This window comes from Centroberyx affinis, unplaced genomic scaffold (genome assembly GCF_046629955.1).
Source record: "Centroberyx affinis isolate AG114_WGS23_722 - 3 ecotype Tasmania unplaced genomic scaffold, CSIRO-AGI_Caff_v1 ptg000625l_1, whole genome shotgun sequence".
NCBI lineage: Eukaryota > Metazoa > Chordata > Actinopteri > Beryciformes > Berycidae > Centroberyx > Centroberyx affinis.
The window spans coordinates 3759-23804 of NW_027279254.1; the positions used below are offsets into that span (position 1 = coordinate 3759).

Sequence of the window (20046 nt, forward strand, 5' to 3'; positions counted from 1 at the left end):
GATGAAAATAAATAGCCTCACACCCCCCCCATCGAGCTGAAACGCTGGAGGTTAAATCAGGATTAGGCAAAGCAGCATTGGCTCAGGTTTTTGCAATGATGTCATCCTTGTGCGCCCCCCTGCAGTGACTACCTAAACACCCCCCCACACACACACACACACACACATACACAGACATCCATGGGTTTAAGCCGCACGCGTTCATCAAGATTCAGGTTAATTAGCGAGGCTCTCAGTTGTGTAATGGTCCCAAGCCGGTGGATCGAGTCCAAGTGTGTGGGGGCTGAATTTGCCGCGGTGTGGGCGGGTGTGTGTCGGCAAACACTAGTGCCGTCTGCGTGGGCGAGTGTTTTCTTTTGTTCAAACTATTGTCTGGGCTGAAAAGGACTCTTCGGCCCGTAAAAGTTTCTCCAGGGAAGTTGACAAAGCGCCAAAAGGCATTGCATCATACCGAAGTGATGACAATCAGAATCAATTAATTTATCAAGTACAGTCTGCAGGAATTTGTCTTGGTGACATTGATGCGGAGACATATTGACAACTTGCAGAGTATTACACTACATACTGATACATATGGTACAAGGACAAGATGACTTCACATGAGAGAGAGATAGAGAGAGAGAGAGGACTCAGGTTACTGTAACAGCCAGTGTGTCCTGCTGAAGTGTCCTTGAGCAAGGCACTGAACCTCTACTTGTTCACTCATTGTTTGTAAGTTGCTCTGGATAAGAGCGTCAGCGATGTGCCATAAATGTAAATATATACGGTAACATCTAGTGCAGTCAAGTTAATTTTATTTGTATAGCACATTTCATGCACAGGTAAGCTCAATATCCTTCACATTAAAAGACAAAATGCAGAGGGACAATGGAAGACATACTAGACAAATCAAACATTGTTGAATTATCATTCAATCATGTTGAATGATGATTATTAATCCTCTTTTGTTCCTCTCCAGGAAAGTGATTTTTCATGGCTATTTTTTTTTTCTTTTCAGGATTTTCATTATTTCTTTGACCCACTTTTCCATTCCTTTCCAAAGGAAAATTACCATATTCCTGCCTGTCTTCTGTGTGTTTTTTTTTTTTTTTGCGCTTCTGGTCAGATCCCTGCTGTTCCAAGTTGGTTCAAGTTAAACTTGTGTACAAAGCACTGTTAACAAACCAATTAGTCGCAAAGTGGTTTTTACAGAGTAAACAATGGACAGGAACACTGTTTTTAAAACCAGAGAGAACAGAAACATCACTTCCTTCCCAACCTTTTGTCCATGCAGGTGTTTGGCAATAAGATGTTCATCCCGTCGCTGGACGGCGCCTTGTTCCAGTGGAACCGGGACAGGGAGAGTATGGAGGCAGTGCCTTTCAGTGTGGAGTCCCTGCTGGAGTCGTCCTTCCGCATCGGAGAGGACACCGTCCTGGTCGGGAGCAAATCGCTCACCACCTACGGCCTGGGGGCCTACAGCGGCAAGGTCAGTCACAGCATTTAAATTAAAAAACTACAATTATTATTTAGTTAAGTATAGTAATAAATGTATTACTTAAAGCATTGTAGCTATAAAAAGGTTTTGTTGTGCTACAAAATTCAATTACTGTTGAACCAGGCAACTTTGCACACTGGTGGCCCCAAATTACAGTGAGAGATAACTGTAAGAAAAATTTGAACTTCAATACACAGAAATCCTGTGCGGTGACGTCAGTAAACTGCACACAGCTCGCTCATATTTACCAACCCAAAAGCATCACAGCTTTATACCAAAGGTAATTTGAGGACAAGAGACAATTTGAATACATCTCATTTTGCCTTTCTTGCAAGGAAGGCTTAATCAGCTATCTTCAGTACATGAGAATACATAAATTGGGATTTTAGGGTGTAGGGTGTGCTCAAAATGCTTCAAAATGCTTGGAATACCTGTGCCATTTATGGATTACAAAATCCTGAGGTTTCGAAGAGCAAAACATAACCCTTCATTACTATATATGAAAGTGCATTTTTGTGGTTGGTAAGTTTATTTCCTGTCCAGTTTCCTCATTGAGCTATCACAATTATAGAGGGTAGAGTACACTAAAAGCTTTTACTTTAAGGTCCTCTTTTACTAACCACATTAACAGACAACAGTAACCCTCTCTCTGTCCTTTCGCTTCTTGCTGCCGGTCTCAGCTGCGGTACATCTGCTCTGCGGTCGGCTGCAGCCGCTGGGGCGAGGAGGAGCTGGAGGCCGAAGACGTGCTGCTGCTGCAGAGAACCCAGAAGACCGTCCGAGCCGTCACGCCCCGACTAGGACTGGAGAAGTGAGTTTTAGTCAGTCGATCAATCAATCGGGCTGTCAGCTGATCAGTCACCATCAGTCATCGTGCTGAAGCAGCTGCATTGGATCTGGATGGGGGAAAGTGAATAACAGACTGGTGTGTGAAGTGAATGAGCCCTCAACAATTATGACTTTCCCTAAATGAAGAAAGTTTTTGTTGAATTTTATTGCACAAGTAAAACATACCTGTATTTTGAGATGTGCTATGGAAGGTCCAAAAGTTTATCTATCTACAAGTCACATTTCTCAAGAATATATGAAAGATTTCGTTCAAAAATTCTGTGTCCATTTTGGGAAAAAAAACCCAGAACTTGGCAGTCATTGTTTAGTATTTCAAAAATACAACTGACAATATCATAATATGATAATATGAAAAAGTTACTATTTGTAAGCAAAGGTCTTAAGATAACAAATAACATCAGTAATAATCCATGATTAGTTTCAAGCTCAAGCTAGCAATACTTTTTTTGTCTGGGTCGGTGTCACATTTTTCACTTGGTGGATATTTCATTTTGAAATGGAACGCTTCATATGTGAATATACCCAAAATTTAGATGGTGAAATGAGCTCTGCATTGTAACATTAGATAAAGGTTAATCAAAAATACATAACTTAACTTTTATATTACAGTTGTAGTAGTTCCCTCAACAGTGTCTTATTCCTCTTAACCCTAGGTGGAACTTCAGTGTGGGAAACTTCGAGCTGAAGTTTGTTCCCGAAACGGGGTCGGGGTTGAACTTCCTGGAGGGGGAAGTGGCGAGCGGCGACCCCTGGAGGGAGGAGCGGCGGGACAGCCATCGGGTCATCACCGAGGAGCCGAAAGAGAGGGAGCACACAGAGAACCAGCAGAACCAGAACCAGAACCTGGACCTGGTCATCAAGGTGTCTGTTCCTGACTGGAAGGTCATGGCCTTCAGCACCAAGCCTGGTGGACAGCTGGTCTGGGAACACCAGGTGAGAGGCTCAACCAGTCACGTGGGGTGTGTTCACACCAAGCATGTTTGCAGTGGTTTATTCAAACACTGGAGCTTTTACTACTTTAGTTTGGGTCATTTGGGCAGCTGAAAGCAATGCCATTTGAACTCAGGTGGCACCAAATCTGATGATCCGAGATGACTGAAAATGCAATTCTGTGTCCTCTTCCAGGCAAATTGCGGTGCGGTTTGTTGAGAGAAAACAGTCAGAACACAGTAAACGCCCAGGAATTGCCCTAAAACACTAGATTTCATGGATATAAGGAAATGGATGTTGACATCTGATAGCCAGCAGTTTCTCGTGCTTGGAAAGCCTAACATGACAAAATGAACTGAGGGCAAACTGCAGTCTGGACTGTTGCTGACTGTCTCATGTATTCTTAGCAGGTGTGAACACCAGAGAGGTTAAATTATGGCAAAGTGTAAATCCATCATGCTGAGCTGAAGTTACAGGGAGGTGAATCAGATTTGCTTTACACAATCAGTAATTGCGTCACTCTGTATGGGTGGCTGAGTGAGGACAATAAGCTCCTACATTTTACCATGCCTTAGGTTTTAGTCAAACGCCCCTTTTGAGATTTCTTTGGTAGATAAACTTCAGGAGAAAAACGTTTAGTTGTTTCTTTAGTTTATTTCTGTTTCTTTCTGAGGTGAGATGTTTTCATAAGCTCCTGGAGTTTCCCCTCTCACTTTCACAAATTACTAATTTGCACTTCTGTGTTTTTGTGTTTGTTTTTTATCACATTTTGTATGGTTTTTTTTGTGTTTTTTTATCACTTCCCTTCCATGTGTTGTTATTCTGCAAACAAACTCAAACTAAACTAAACTGAGGAAGAGGCAATGTCCCATGTGTAGTGGTCTTATAGTGAGTGTGTAGTGAGTGTTTTTCGGCATCATCAAATGCCTCAGCACATTTGCTTACGGAGTCCACATGATAACTTGGAGTGAAAAAGTTGCTCTAGAGGGTTCAATAAAGTATCAAGTTATCGTTATTATTTATTTACTTCCCTTCACATGTCTCTTAGCCTGTCAATTTATTCCAGTGTTGTGAGACGAACTTTAATCTTTAACATCAAAAAAAGTATATAAACTAATCTCGGAGCACCCGTGTCTCTGTCTCTGTGTAGTTCTGCACACCCATCGCCTCGGCCTGGCTGGTGGGTGGGGGTAAAGTGACGCCCATCAGCCTGTTTGACGACACGGCCTACAGCAGCCAGTCCGACGTGGAGGAGGAGGAGGATGAGGACATCATGGAGAAGGCCCGAGGAGCCACCCAGTCCAGTGTTTACCTGGGTAAGTTACTCTCACACACTTATAAACACACACCGCAGGGTTGTGGTAGTTCAACAAATTAGGGTTAGTGCAGAAGAAGGCTTCTGACTGGATGATTATCGATTCAAATCCTCGGATGTGATAAATTTGCACAGAAAAAGTGAAAGAATGACGTGAAGTAATTTGTAATAATTGCGTAGTCGGTGATTTTAATTCCATGCAAACCTGCAATGTCTGTAATTTTTAAAGGAAAAATACCAGCACAGTTTACCCACTGTATTTTTACAAGACAGAGGTCCCCTGATAATACTAATCCCATGCAAATAGAACTCCCAGTAATTTCAGCCCTAATTTGTTTTGGTGCTTGATTTCATCTTCTAGGGGTGCAATTTCTATCTTCCTCCTGTCGTGAAAAATGGAGGCAGTAATGGAAAATAGAGAGGAAGGGTTTAAATGTATTTCTGACGCAAACTTCAAGTTTTGCTTTGCTCCATCAGACAGTGACAAATTGTAAAATCTTGACTGTATACAATTGTATCTCATGTACTGGTGAGTTCAGTGAATTTCATTATCCTTTGAGAATGTGTTACACGGTACATAGAGGTGGGGGGGGGGGATTCATTCATTAAATGATCTCCCCACATAATGCTAGTCCGGTGTGAATTGGGCATAAGTCTTTGTTCCTCTGGTTGTCAGGGATGTTCCAGGGTCAGCTCTACCTTCAGTCCTCAGTGAGGATCTCTGAGAAGTTCCCCTCCAAAGCCCTCGGATCTGAGAAGGATGTTATTCCACTGCCCACCGTTAAATGGAAGCCCCTAATCCGTAAGTCCACACCTACTTAGCCACTTGGGCGCTGTGTCTGTTTCCCAAAGCAATTTGGTGCCTAAGGCAGTCTTACACAAGACTACTTTTGGGGGGAAATGGTTGCCAAGGAGTTGCCTCATCACTGTTGTTTTAACCACGCAGTAACCTCTTATTCCCAGGAAACATTTGAATAGATTTTATGACCTTGTGTTTTACTTTGTTCCCTGTTGCTCAGAGCGTTGCCCATCTTCATTCCTCTTAGTGTATGAATACCCTAAGTTTGATCTCGTTTCACTGTAAACCAGTGGATTAAAACGTGTTTGTGATAAAATGCTTTTGAATGTGTAGGCCCTGCTCAGTTAGAAATATAATTTTCCAAAGCCATTGTTCCCTATTTTGATTAAGCTCATCGCCCTCTATTTGACAGTGTTGATCTTGTTGTTCTTGACACAGATTCCCCGTCTCGGACACCAGTCCTGGTCGGCTCTGATGAATTTGACAAGTGTCTGAACAATGACAAGTTCTCCCATGAAGAATACAGTAACGGAGCTCTGTCTATCCTTCAGTATCCCTATGGTAAGGACTGATCTTGGACTTGGATCTTGGCTGCTAGGTGTTCATTTTGGTTTTAGTTCCCATGTTTGTCCCTCTGTGGGCCCCAATTTTGGTTACAGTGGTTGTAAAACTGTATTAGATGATATAGTAATATCATTATACTGTCACTTAATACATTCTCATTGAATCTGTTTATCTGATGTAATTATCCCTTGTGCTGGTAGCCAAAGGATGAGCGCCTACATCGGCACCTGGATTGGATGTTAGAGGAAAGGGGGATGTGTGAGAGAGATAAAAAAAACACCATTCCCTAATTCCTACCTCTCTCTCTCTCCTTTCAACTCTCTCCAGACAACGGCTACTACTTCCCCTATAGCAAGCGTTACCGGGAGAAGCGCGATAGTGCCGTAAGCCTGATAAAGGGGAACGGGGCCGGAGCCGAGAGTCGCAGGAGAAAGGACCCCGTTCTGCTGCTGCCTTGGTGGAAGGAGATCCTCGGCACCATCGTCTTCTGCATCGCCGCCACCACCTACATAGTCCGCAAATTCTTCCACCCCCCTGCACCTGTGGCCTATGTGCGGGTAAGACCTCTTGCTGCAGCGTGAATATCATCCTAGTGGACGGTGCTGCAGGTTGTTTTTGTTATATGCTGTGAGTGTGCGTTCACAAACCGCATGCAGCTTGAGAGACCAGTTGCTGGAAATCTGCTGGAAATCTGTTGTCAACCTCAGCCTCGTTTCCTTGTTTGTTTTGGGGCAACGTCGCCCATGAGCAGCCAATCACGTACTAGCGTTGATACACTTTCCACTACAAATGGCAATTAACTACCTAAAATTGGCCATTAGACAGTATCACAACAAAGTATATGCTTACATTGTGTTGTAGGGTTGACATACAGAGACAACATTCCCAGCAACACACAAGAAAGTGAGGGTCAGTAATCTAAAGTTTCCTGGTAACATCAGTGTATCCATGCCAAAGCAACAACCTTGTGCACTACACCCTCACTCCCCTGTGATACATGGGGCAATTTATTGGGCAACATTTGAAAATCACAGTTGGAGACATCAGGGTTCATTTTCCTCCCTTCAGAAGCAGCCAGCTGCTGCCATTCATTCTTGTACAGTATGAAAAACAACTTCCACAAACTTGAAAATTCCCAGAGCCTGATAATCCATCACAGTAAACATGAAGGCTTTATTTAATTTGGTCATTACCGCTATTTCATTGTGCCCAAGTTGAGTGTTTTCATATCAGCGGCGCTGCATAATGTTACGTTCTGCTTCCTGTCAATCACCTGACACCCACAGGAGGAAATGGAAGTCTCCGCCAAGAAATAATCCCTCAAAAACATGTCGCCCTACAAACTTTACTGTCACATCCATGCCTTTTTTATTCAGGACATCTTTGTTAGCCGGGACAGTTAATTTCAAGCTAGGTTTGACACTGAAATCTGTATTTTAAAAACAACGAAAAACGAGTAAATGTTAAAACTCTAACTGCATGCATTGCAGAATGATTAGGGAAATGTAAATTAGACCTAGACAGAAGTAAATGGGCTGTAACTGCAAATGACATCGGTATTGTCATAGGAAATTCTCGTCTTGGAGCCATATCAATACATTTTCTGTCCTGTGTCTCATATGTTTCCTGTGGCTGACTGAGCTGTCCAGCTGTGTTCATCCCAATAATTACCCAGCATGTCACAGCATTTAAGCGAATTGTTCATTAAAAACAGCACTATTGACGATTAGTTGATCAAGAGTTTCTTATAGTTCCTCCGCTCTTCTCTGCCCCATCTCTCAAAGCAACGGAAGGAGTCGGAGACGCAGTGCCAGACCGACAGCAAGTTCGACCTTGAGGTTGTGGAATCCAAAGAGCCGGTTGCCATGGAGACCCGCTCCAGCGAATATGTGTCCAGGTACGTCATTAACATACTGTGAAACTAAGTTACAATGTGTTTCTGTGTAAATGCCTCTGCGTGACTTCAGAGAACTACACGTAACACTTCCCCCGGTGCTCGGTGTTGTTATCCTTACACATGAAAGTCGCATGCGAGTCTCACTTTTTTTAAGGTGTAGCTACAGAATCGGCACTGTTACCATGGTGACCGCTGGTCTTCCAGGCTGCCTCGATAGGACAAGGCAGAGATGGGAGATACGAGTCGTAGTATTGTATGATTGGATAAGTCAGCTGTTTGCCGTCAAATGAAAATGACCTTGCCCCCGCAGGCCCCACCCTGCTTCACGCCACCCTGCCCAGCAGCATCTGCCACAGGGTGGGGGTATCACTTACATCACTGTCAGCACATTGATCAAATGTTTTTTTATTTTGGACAACCCTCGTTTATATAATCGGCAGCCCTAATTTATGTGCCGCCACTGACCTCCAAGCCCGATCGATACAGTTCACATGTTTACATTCATGAGTGGAATAATGTGGTTCATCCCACCCAAACACGAGCAAGGATCTGATTATACTGCTGGAGATTTTTTTTTTTCCAATGTCATCTCTGCTTTTGATCCACCCTAAAATGACAAATACACCACACACACACACCCTCCCTCCCTCCCTCCCTCCCTTTTTAAAGTCGGTGCCACAATCCATGCAAATTGCTCGGTTGGAGAATTTTCCCTAAATAAAACCGGTGGCTGTTGGAGCAGCTGAGGCAGGATGAGTCAGGATCATTAGGAGGGAGATGGAGATCAGGAATCAAGTGCTGCCTCAGATGTGCCCACACATTTCCTTAAAAATAAAAACAACCCTCAACCCCCTGGGGAGCGGGAGCAGGGATGCTTGGATCGGGTGTGCAACCCTGCAAATAGATCTGGAGTTTGGTGGTATCTCTCTTCTTCACTTCAGGAGTACTGAGAGCAGCAAACTTGACGGTTTTATTTACGCAACACAGTGACTGGTGGTTTGTAAAATTCACCTGCCATTTTGAAAACATGATTTATAGAATAAAGAAGAAGCTCCTAATGATTTTTGGTTACCTGCCTGTTAGCAGCCACAGCCAAGGTTTACTGGCATTTGGCTGGTAGCAGGTAATAATTCCCATTGGGGCTGAAAGATATTGACAAAAAATCTAATTGTGATTATTTGACAGAATATTGCAATTGAGATTTAAACTGTGATTTATATCTTTTCTTGTCATATTTTTTTTATAGAACTTTAAAATTGTTAAAAAGAAAAGTGATTTTGTTAAAAAAAAAAAAATGATGTCAGTGTGCAGGATTTACTGAGTTTGAGTGTGACGAAAGGTTTTCACTGATATTGCACTTGATTCATGCGCTAAAGATTACCTGCAGCTCTAAAACTCCTTCTTTAGAAATCCATTTTGGATGCCTCTCTCTCTTAAGCAATTAATTGCAGCCCCTGCGATTTGGAAATTGCAGAAATTGCAGAACTTCACATTATGATTTTGATTTTTCGATTAATTTTTCAGCTCTAATTCCCATCCTGGTAATGACCTATTACCATTGAGTAAGCCTCCGTGACCATTTGTTCACACTGACTTATAAGGATTCCTAGTCTTAGAAATGTTAATGGCTGTAGGTGACGACACACTGAGCTGTGAGCTCCCTTCTCCTCACTGACAGCAGAGCGGACTGTGGTTCTTGTTTTGATGATTTGATAACTATAAAAGTGTCTCTCCCAGGTACCTGACTGACTTTGAGCCAGTGCAGTGCCTGGGCCGCGGGGGGTTCGGCGTTGTGTTTGAAGCCCGCAACAAAGTGGACGACTGCAACTACGCCATCAAGAGAATTCGCCTTCCCAACAGGTACGGCCTCCCACTGGTCACACATACTTCCTTCCTGGAGGCTATGAACTCTTCCTGTGTTGCTGTTTTCTGTAATGTGTAATGGAATTTTATTGACCAATTTTTCAAGTAGTCTGACGATTAATCTAAGTTATGCAAGCAGCTGACTGACTCATCTAAAAATAGAAAACCAAGTAAAGAGACGAAATTGACGGCTCGGTGCAGCCCTGGTGACTTGTGATGACTTAATTATTTTCCCCTAAAAGTTTAATATGCATTATTAATTTTAATTTATATTGATGAGCCATGAAAATGTTGTGTTCAGCTCTGGCAAGTCTGCATCTCATTTCAGTTCAGCTCCATTATTTACCAGTACATCACCCAGTGGATAACTAACTAGTCGTTCATTCTCATCATCATTATTGATTCTCATCCCCAGTATTTATGTGGGAACTTGTATTGAGCCCTTGGTCTGTCAAGGCGGGCTTCATTTCACTCTCATTGCAGTCAATTAGGGCAGAAGTTCAAACACTGAAAACGGTTTCCATAGAAAGCTTGAATACTCATAATCAATCAATAGTGAATTAGGGGTGTGATGAGGAACACAAAAAAGAGCCATGTGTCCAGTCTAAAATCCAGAAAAATACCTGGAAAAATTACAGACTTAATCACTGAAAGATTACTGTCAATTTAGAACTAATTGAACTGAATGTGAATTGAACCGTAAAGCTCCGTTTTCTTCTTGCTCCGTCTTCAGGGAGCTCGCCCGTGAGAAGGTGATGCGGGAGGTGAAGGCGTTGGCCAAGCTGGAGCACCCGGGGATTATCCGCTACTTCAACGCCTGGCAGGAGAGCCCCCCCGAGGGCTGGCAGGAGGAGATGGACCAGAGGTGGCTCAAAGACGCCAGGTAAGCCGGTGCTTTAAAATTTGTTATCCTGTGCAGCCCAGTAGGTAGAACATGGCGCTAATGCTGTCCGGGTCAGTGGGTCCGCCGTCCACTGGAGCCACTCATGCAGAGAAATGCATCCACTCACTCAGGAAAAATAGCTGCACACTCCAGTTTGTGACATTTATTTGACTACAAACATTTCATCACAGCTCTCTTCACCCTGAAGAAGACGGATGCCAGTGTTTTTTTTGGGGGAGTGTTCACATCAAGCATGTTTGGAGAAGTTTATTCGAACTCTGGAGCATTTACTCCTTTAGTTCGGTTTGTATGACCAGGTGGGAACAATGCCATTCAAACTCTGGTGGCACCAAATAACTGTTCTGTCAGTCTCAGTCCTCTTCCAATCAAACTGCAATGTGGTTTGTTAGGAGTGAGAACGTAGTCTGAACCAACTACAGTAAACAACCCCAAAATGCAAGATTTTATGGGTATAAGGAGGCAGATGACCACAGTCTGGACTGATGCACATATTCAGCTATTTCTTCATGTTTTCTTAACTGGTATGAACACAAGAGAAGGTCAGTTATGGCAAAGAGAAAAATCCATCATGCTTAGCTAAAGTTACAGGAACTGCAATGAGATTTATGTGACTCCCCCTCACTGCCAAAATCTCTAACCTTGCAGGATGACAGGTCACCAAAACTATCCAATAAACAAGTTACTTATGCGTCCATGTGACTTTTGTTTACAAGCCCTGGTTCACTTGTACAAATTACATTTTTCCACTATGATTCATAACAAATAAAACAAACTGTAGTTGCACCCTGAATTGAACACATTGTGTTATCGTATGCAACTATTTTGTCCATATTTGTTGTACAGTTAAACATTTCTCTTGAATTAATTGTTAGTAATATTTGTGTGGTTGTAGTTAATTATAGTATAATTATTTAATGGACGTTTTGGATTGGCAACAATAACGCACTTTTCTCTCTTTCAGCACCACCGACTGGCCGCTGAGCTTCCCTGACCCCATGGAGGTGCTGTCGGTCAAAGTGCCGGTGTCCAGCTCGGTGTCTCCTGCGTCTGGACCTGGAGCAGACGGCCTGGAGGCTTCTGTGGACGAGCGGGTCCTGCTCTCCGGCAGCGTCAGCCGGGCCGTGGGCTTCAGCATCGGCGACGGGAGCCTGTCCTTCCACCCGCTGCTGGGCCACGACAGCCTGATGTCGGAGAGGGACAGCCAGGCCGACCCCGAGGCCTCCGACACCCCCCACTCCTTCGAGCTGTGCCCCCCCCGCGGCCCCAGCGACTGCACCTCCTCCTCCTTCGACATCGTGTTCGAGGACTCGGGCTGCGACCGCGACGCCGACGCGGACACGGACTCGGTCTCCGGGGCGGTCAGTCCCGGCACGCTGACGGAGAAGGCCACTTCCTCCTCCTCGCACACCCGGGGGCAGGAATCCGTCCCGCCCTCCTCCTCTCCCCCCCGGCCAACCTCCCTCACCCTGGCTCTGCCCACCACACCTCCAGCCCAGAGGCCCCAGCTTTCTCCCAAGGTCAGTCAGTCATTCAATTTCAACATTATTACTAGTTATTACACAGCTTTGTTTCATACTCAATTCTGATTGGCCAATGAAAATATTATGAGGTCTGTTATTTCTGAGTAACAGACTGTTTTTGCCAGAAGCTTGTAAGTTAATTTAGATTGTAATAAAATAATTTTAAATCAGTATTTTGTGTCAAATGATAAATTTGGTTTTTGATAAATAGCTGTGTAATAAATAGTGTCAGGGTCTTGATTCACCTTGTTGGGGCTTATTTTGTGATAATGACCGACTTGCTTTACATTAGTCCTTACCATTGTACTTATTTTGAATGTATGTACTTCTTACTTTATTGACTGAAGCACTTTGTAACTTTAACATTTTTGTTCCTAGGCCTTGCCCGAGATCCATCATAATACTGCTATGTCTTTTTTAAAACTTGATATACACAAGCAAACAGTTTTATTCAAAGGGTTAAGATTCACTTTATTATCTGCTGGTGTGGATCCCCAATGATCCATCTACCATTTGGGGTAAACAGTGACACCTACTTTTACAGAGCAGACATGAACGTAAACATCAGTATGAAAAATACTTGAGTTTTTAGGTATTTTAACAGCTTTGCTTACGGATTGCCAACATGTATAATATAATAAAAAATAAACTTTACAGTATATAGAACTTATCTAAAAGCAGAATTTTCAAAGTCCTTTACAATAAGCAAAAACCAATCTAAAGTCAGCTGTATTTTTGAAGTATTGAGTAGTGAAACTTGATACTCCATCTTTTTTGGGGTTCTGATAACAGAGATATAGCGTTCTGGATTGAAACCCTCCTCTCCCTGTCTCCAGGTGTACCTGTACATCCAGATGCAGCTCTGTCGGAAGGAGAACCTGAAGGACTGGATGGGCCAGCGCTGCCTGCCGGAGCAGAGGGAGCACAGCCAGTGTCTGGACATCTTCCTCCAGATCGCCGAGGCCGTCGACTTCCTGCACAGCAAGGGACTCATGCACAGAGACCTCAAGGTGAACACACACGCACACACACACACACACACACACACACACACACACACACACACACACACACACAGACCTTACTGCTTATGGAGGATTGAATTTATGTCTCTATATTTTTGGACTTTTGGGCCATTTGATATTTAAGATATTATTTGTAAATATTGTGTATATATTTCTTGTACTGTTTTGACATGACTGACTGAATGATTATCATGATGTGTTGACATGAAGATCCTTTGCGGGATCGAGGCGTTATTAAAAGTGGAGAGCAAAGTAAAAATGTGTTGCGGGCTCTACTTTTTTTATTCTGATCATGTCAACAGTGTCATGCATTAGTAATGTTATGTGCGTTTAATCTGTGGTAGATGTTACCTAACCTGTGGTCATCTGTCCTCCAGCCCTCCAACATCTTCTTCACCATGGACGACGTGGTGAAGGTGGGAGACTTCGGCCTGGTGACGGCCATGGACCAGGAGGAGGACGAGGACGAGGCCAGCACTCTGACGCCCGTGCCGGCCCTGACCCGGCACACCGGCCAGGTCGGCACCAAGCTCTACATGAGCCCAGAGCAGGTGAGAACGCACACATACGGTAGTTACATATTCATATAGAAGACTGAGCACATTAACCCTACTGCGACCCAACGTTCATTTGGGCTCCATCAACATTACAGGAGACATTTTAAATAAGGAAACTATACTAACTGTAACTGTTTTCCTTGCTGTTTTATTTTTCCTCTAAACTAAAAAAGTAAAAACATGAACTGGAAATCTGATAAAGACAATTGCTGGTTCTCCAAACAATTCTCAGAGCCAATCCTGTGGTGGAGCCTGTCTTTAAATAATGTGAAAAAAAAATCATAGTCTGACTATTTATATGTGTGTAGGAATGTTAGTTTCTTTAAGGATCAATGGCACACAAGGGCTGCTAATCTTCCATACTGGCCATACTGGATAGTTCTGTTTTGTAAAATATAAAGTCGTACAAGTGTCTAAAATACATTAAAATTAATCAAAATAACTGTACTAGTTAAATGTCAAAATATGAATTATGTGCTATATTCTGTGTGAATCTCAGAACATCAGCTGAAGCCAATAACGGGCAGGGTGGGAAATAAACACGAGACACCAGCCTAATTTTAATGTTATCTAGTCTACTAGCCATCACTGAGAGGTGTGATTGTATTCTAAAAATCATATATGGCTGGTAAAGTGTGTTTCCTCCTGTTATAAGAGGGATTTAATATGTGTGAACCCGTTTTGTCCCGGCAGCTCTCTGGAAACTCCTACTCTCACAAAGTGGACATCTACTCTCTGGGTCTGATCCTGTTCGAGCTGCTCTGTCCCTTCAGGACCCAGATGGAGAGAGTGAGGGTGAGTGACTGAACACACAGACACACAACCTAATGTGGCTTCATGTCTCAGTTTCACCTCCATTTCTCTCTTATTCATTTAATTCCCAAAGGTGTTTATTGTTCAGCAATAAATTACCCCGTAACTCGGCTTTGAAAACATATGATAATTGTAGTCATTTTATGGTGTTTCTGTCTGTTTTTATCTTGCTGTTCATAATAATTTAATCATCTTTTTGTATAGCACTTTTCAAAGCATGGCAGCGCTTTACACAAAGTAGAAAATGAAAATAAAAAAGATCCAATCATCAGTAAAGCAAAAGGCGATGTAAACAAAGGAAGGAACATGAAAGCAGAAACATAAAAAGGAAGGTCAAGGACAATTAATGAAAGATCTACATAAAAGCAAGTCTATAAGAGTGAGTATAGAGAAGTAATTTAAAAGATGAGACACATTCTAGGAGGCCTGATGGGAAAAGAACCGTTCACCTCTTGTTTTTAATCTAGACTTGGAACAGCCGGTAGGGATTTAACTTCGAGCAACTAACTAATGTAAGGATGCTAAAAAAAATTGTTGTGATATGATCTCATCTTTTGGCTCTGGTAAGAATCTGATGCATTTTATATAAACTGGAGACAGGAGAGGGATTTTGTCTCTCTGTCTATTCATTTATTCATTTAATCGTCTTTTTTTGTGCAAAGTCTAAACTCTGCTTGGGAAACTCTAACACAGAATCATTGTCATTTTAAATAGCAGTTTTTTATCAATCAGTGTACTAATTGATGAGCACACACATACACACACAGCCATTGTTTTCTCACGCCGGGAAGATTAGCCAGGAAGTCTTTGTCTCTGTAACAAAGGGCCTGATTAATTATTATCGTTGTTCCACTGAAAGGTGTTTACATCCTCTCTTCCAGACGCTGACGGAGGTGAGAGCGCTCCAGTTCCCCGAGGTTTTCTCCAAAAACAACGCACAGGAGGTGAGTGGCCCTCTGCCGCCATCTAGTGGACGGAAAGAGAAACTGTCTCCCAACCCCAAAATGAAACTAGTTGTTTACACTGAGAGCAAGCGATAGGAGATGAACAAAGTGGGACACACACATCCAGATCTGGGGAAGCTTACTGTCAACACACACTCTGCCCCAGATTAACATTTTACCTGTTTACAGTGGTAGTGAGTAACATAATCCACTGGATGAGTCAGACTCGGTGAGCTAATCTGATTACTTTGAGTTACATTTGGATTATTTTGTAGCCAAAATCCATGGAATAAAATTTATTCCAGTTTACACACTGTGTCATTTGAATAGTATCATCGTCATTGTCTGTAACTATTATCAGTTATTTCAAGATGCATAATATTTCTGTCCATAATCTCAATCAATCAAATAAATTAATTCATAATCAGTAAAAATTGCTTTCCTTCACCCGTTTTAAATATATTTCTGAGTAACACAAGTAATGCCCCGCAGTTCGTGTCTAGTCTGTTTCATTACTATGTTTACCAGCTCACTTTGTAATAAGATTAACATAATCCCATAACATAATCTGTGATTCTCCAACACTGTAAATACCCCCGCCCTGTTATCCCAGTATCCCACTTTACTAGTAGCAAGTGTGTGTGTGTGTGTGTGTGTGCGTGCGCGCCTGCATGTGTGCTATTCTATTTTAAGATGTACGTTTATCTGTGGGTGTTTTACAAGCTTGAGTGTGTGTGTGTACGTGTGTGTGCACATACATGCTGTATGTGTATGTGGCTGCATGAGTTTGTATGTGTGTCACAGTTTATGAGTTGTGTGTGTGTGTCTGTGCGTAATTCATCTTTAATGTTTACAATTAGTACTGGTTATGTTATGTTATTTGAGCTCTAAGTAAAGCAAGTCAGTTGAACTAATGGATTATAATGTTCAGTGGCATTACTATTGCATAACACTGTGCTGAAAGGAAAAAAAAACATCATAGTGTGTTTTCTCTCTCTCCTCGTGTGTGTGTGTGTGTGTGTGTGTGTGTGTGTGTGTGTGTGCAGCTGGGCATGGTGCGCAGCATGCTGTCCCGGTGCCCCAGCGAGCGTCCCGAGGCGGCAGAGATCACGGAGACGCCGCTGTTCCAGGAGCTGGAGCTGCCGTGCCGCCTGGCCCTGCGGCAGCGCTCCCGCACCTACAGCGCCTCGTCCATGGGCCGGCCCTCGCGCCAGACGTCCACCACCTTAAGACCCGATGACGCAATATAGACCCCCTGTCCCACAATCCCCCCCCCCCCCTGCTGCCCTGTCATCCCCGCGCTGGTCTACTGCCTGAGAGAAAACAGCTCAGCCCCCTGCCATCACATACTGCCTCAATCAGAATCACTTTAAACGCCAAGTACAATAAATGTGCAGGAATTTGTCTTGGTGGCACTGGTGCAGCAACACAAAGTCCTGGACATTTATTCTACCTGGCAAACACACATGCTCTTACATCTTGACACACCAGTTTGCTGCCCAAGTATCCCAGTTTAAAATCCGTTCTCTAATGCTCACAACCAGACTTGACTAATGACAAATGTTACTTGCAAATCATTCTTAGCGTTTGTTTTGAATGGTTCAGAGTACCAGATGGGTGGTGTTTACTGCATCAGGTCAGTTCACTGTGTAGAATAAGCTGTCATTCACAGAAGAGTATACTAATATGACTTTGAAATGCTTGCCTGTGATTGTCCAAACTTTTTGGCATTCTCCTCGCTCCAATATGGTAAACCCCACCCATCTGGTACTCCAAGAACATTAAAACAAATGCTAAGAACTGTCTCAGATAGTGTTTGATCCAGGTCTGGTCACAGCACACCGCTTGCTCCTGTCATTCAGCCAGTGTTTGCTCACTCATGCTACACCTCAGGTATCAAAACCAAGAGGACACTCCAAAGGGGCCTTTGACGCTTAACCATCCTATCTACTAGTGACTAGTATTGATCACTGGTACCGGCACTAACTGGTGTTCTAACACCCAATATGCCTGATTTGGGAGACCAAAAAGACCGTCTTTTTTCCTATGTGTTTTTTTTAAATAAGAAAGAGAGGGTGATGTATTGCGTAGAGCAGAGTTTATGAATACAGTTGATCAGATATGATTTGCCTTTAGAACGGGGACCCAGGTCTCCCTCTGAATGAATGCCGAGCCACCAGCTCATGTCTTTTTTGCATGTACCTGATAGGAAACTGAAGGGGTGAGTGTGAGTTTGTTAACTAAAAGCCAGTACTTGGACGCAGTTTTTCTGTGTAAATTTACACAGCGACTCTGACTGAGGTGCTTAATAATTTTCCAACACCTCCCCTTCGCTTTCTGTACATAATTGAAGGGAAAAACTTTCTTTATATCTTTTTATTTGTTGATTCAAAGATCGATCAATCCTGTAAATAATGTAAGGCGCCATTGCTTTGTAAATGGCTTTGTCATAAGGCTGCTGTACGATAGTGTGATATACTGTGGGAGAAGGAACAAGGAGACGATAGCTGCGATTTATGGATAGCTGAATGTTCACACCAGAACCCGTAATTGTTGCAAATGATTCTTGGCGTTTGCTTTAACATGCCTGCGGTACCAGATGGGTGGGGCTTTGTCCTATAGGACAATAAGAGTGCCATTTGAAAGTCAGTTCAGTGAACTTATCTGTAACTGACAGCTTACCTGACACTTTCTGAATTGCAGTGAAACCCCACCCAGCTGGTGCTCCCAAGTGAAGCACAACAAACACAAAGAATTATTTGCAAATGCTGTTTAACCCAGGTCTGCACCTCTCACATGATGCAAGACAACATTGCATTTAGTTGAGAAGGTGATTTTGTTTTGTCCCTCTGCATGTGGCTGCAGAGGGACCTGGACCTGACTGGTATACATGTTGGTCATGTGGTTTTATCCCCTGGCTGTATAGACGGAGTTCTGGGAGAGTCACATGACCTGACTGTAACTACACACACTCTCACAAACACTGCTAATTGTAATGTGCTTACAATGATTGTACTTTTCTAAGGATCTTTTTCGATAAGAGCAGTTTTGGATTATTCTGCAGGGTTTTTTGATTACTGTAAGGTCTTGACTGTGTCTGATGCAGGAAGTCAACCTGACGTTTGTTCATCCATCCACTCAGCCCACTGTAGATGAGTCATTCATGTTGTGAAATTATCAACCTCTCTTCTGAGTTTAAAACAGACTGTACTCCCACCATCATAAAGGTGGAAATTGAAGAGTTTTGTTCCAAAATGAGATATCCACCATTTGGAAAAAGGTGACACCTCTTACAAAATGATTGATGGCACAAAAGTCGAACAAAATATGGTAAGTCCTTGGTTGACAAAGCAACACATCTGCAGGCTGGATCCTTCATATTTCAAAGAAGTTGAATAATGAATTTCAATATAATGTTTTTTTCCCCAAAATGGATAGATCACATTTTGGATTGAACTCTTCAGTTTTGTTTTTTTTCCATATATTTTATGGAAGGAGATTCTTGAGTGAATTGTGATATGAAGACTTTCCTATGAATGATTTGGAGCGGGAAAGAACACACCTGAAATCACCTAGTAGATATCTTGACATCTTTCAGTCACTAATACTGAACACAGCATTATGGATAATAGTGTATTACCTGGATTTAACATTTCTTCTTCTTCTGTTTCACTCAGACCAAGAACAGTGATTCTAGTTTGTTCATGCGTTCATCGTTGAATTGTGTTTGTCCTTTTTCCACCCTCTTGCCTGGAAGTCTGTTCCTGGGGAGAGTTCAGCTGAAAGTTCAGACTCTAGTCTCTGATGCCTCTCCTTCTCTCCCTTGACCCGTAGTTGCGTGTGTTCTCGTGCACAAACCCATTCTCTGTCCATGTCGAATTGTAAATATGTTTATTTGTTTTATTTATGTTTAATGCCCTGATCAATCCGTTTTGGGTTGGTGATATTATGAATGCGCTTCATGCGATGGAGCGCGTTGGAATATGATGACTTCTTACAAGTCTAAATTTAATAAACTGTTCTATAACATTTGTACAGTTTGGTGTCCTTGGTGTGCAGTCTGTGGGTTGGTGTGGGGCAGTAGGGTGATTTTAATATGAATGCCATTAGACTGCATCATTTGTAGATCCCACACAGTCTGGAACTCCCATACTGTTGACTCTGCAAGACCTCAATCACACACAACCAGGGATGTAGTGCTAAATTAAAGTGGGAGAAATATAATCTCCAGTCAGTGATCATTTTAAGGCAAAAACCACCCATAACAAAAATAATTTAGACTTTCAGAAATGCATTTTTTTTTAACTTAAAAGATCATATCTTCATATAGGTTACACCACTTTGATGTTACTAACTATCTTTACTACATAAAGTTTTATGTCCACCTAAACTGTTGGGTAAAGTGTCCTGCACACACTCAAATTATACCAACTAATACTAATTGGATATCTTGCATATTCATACATTCATTCATCATTCACACAGATGCAACAAAATGGATATTGTTTATTGTTTTGGTTATTGTTTAATATCACAGATGATTTCCATGGCAAAGCACTAAATTTTCAATGACAACCCTAATGAAAAAG

General features: G+C 42.6%; 1 protein-coding gene across 1 annotated transcript; it reads left to right on the top strand.

The window, feature by feature from the left end:
- Nucleotides 1-1287: 1287 nt before the first annotated feature.
- On the top strand, nucleotides 1288-19469 carry LOC139643566 (eukaryotic translation initiation factor 2-alpha kinase 3-like). The gene is made up of 16 exons (XM_071518740.1): nucleotides 1288-1468; nucleotides 2158-2288; nucleotides 2980-3259; nucleotides 4407-4572; nucleotides 5248-5373; nucleotides 5809-5931; nucleotides 6262-6491; nucleotides 7719-7831; nucleotides 9569-9691; nucleotides 10428-10577; nucleotides 11560-12115; nucleotides 12955-13128; nucleotides 13521-13694; nucleotides 14394-14495; nucleotides 15395-15457; nucleotides 16504-19469. The coding sequence occupies exons 1-16, from the start codon at nucleotides 1289-1291 to the stop codon at nucleotides 16705-16707; spliced, it is 2895 nt and encodes a 964-aa protein (XP_071374841.1). The 5' UTR covers nucleotide 1288; the 3' UTR covers nucleotides 16708-19469.
- The last annotated feature ends 577 nt before the right edge of the window (nucleotides 19470-20046 follow it).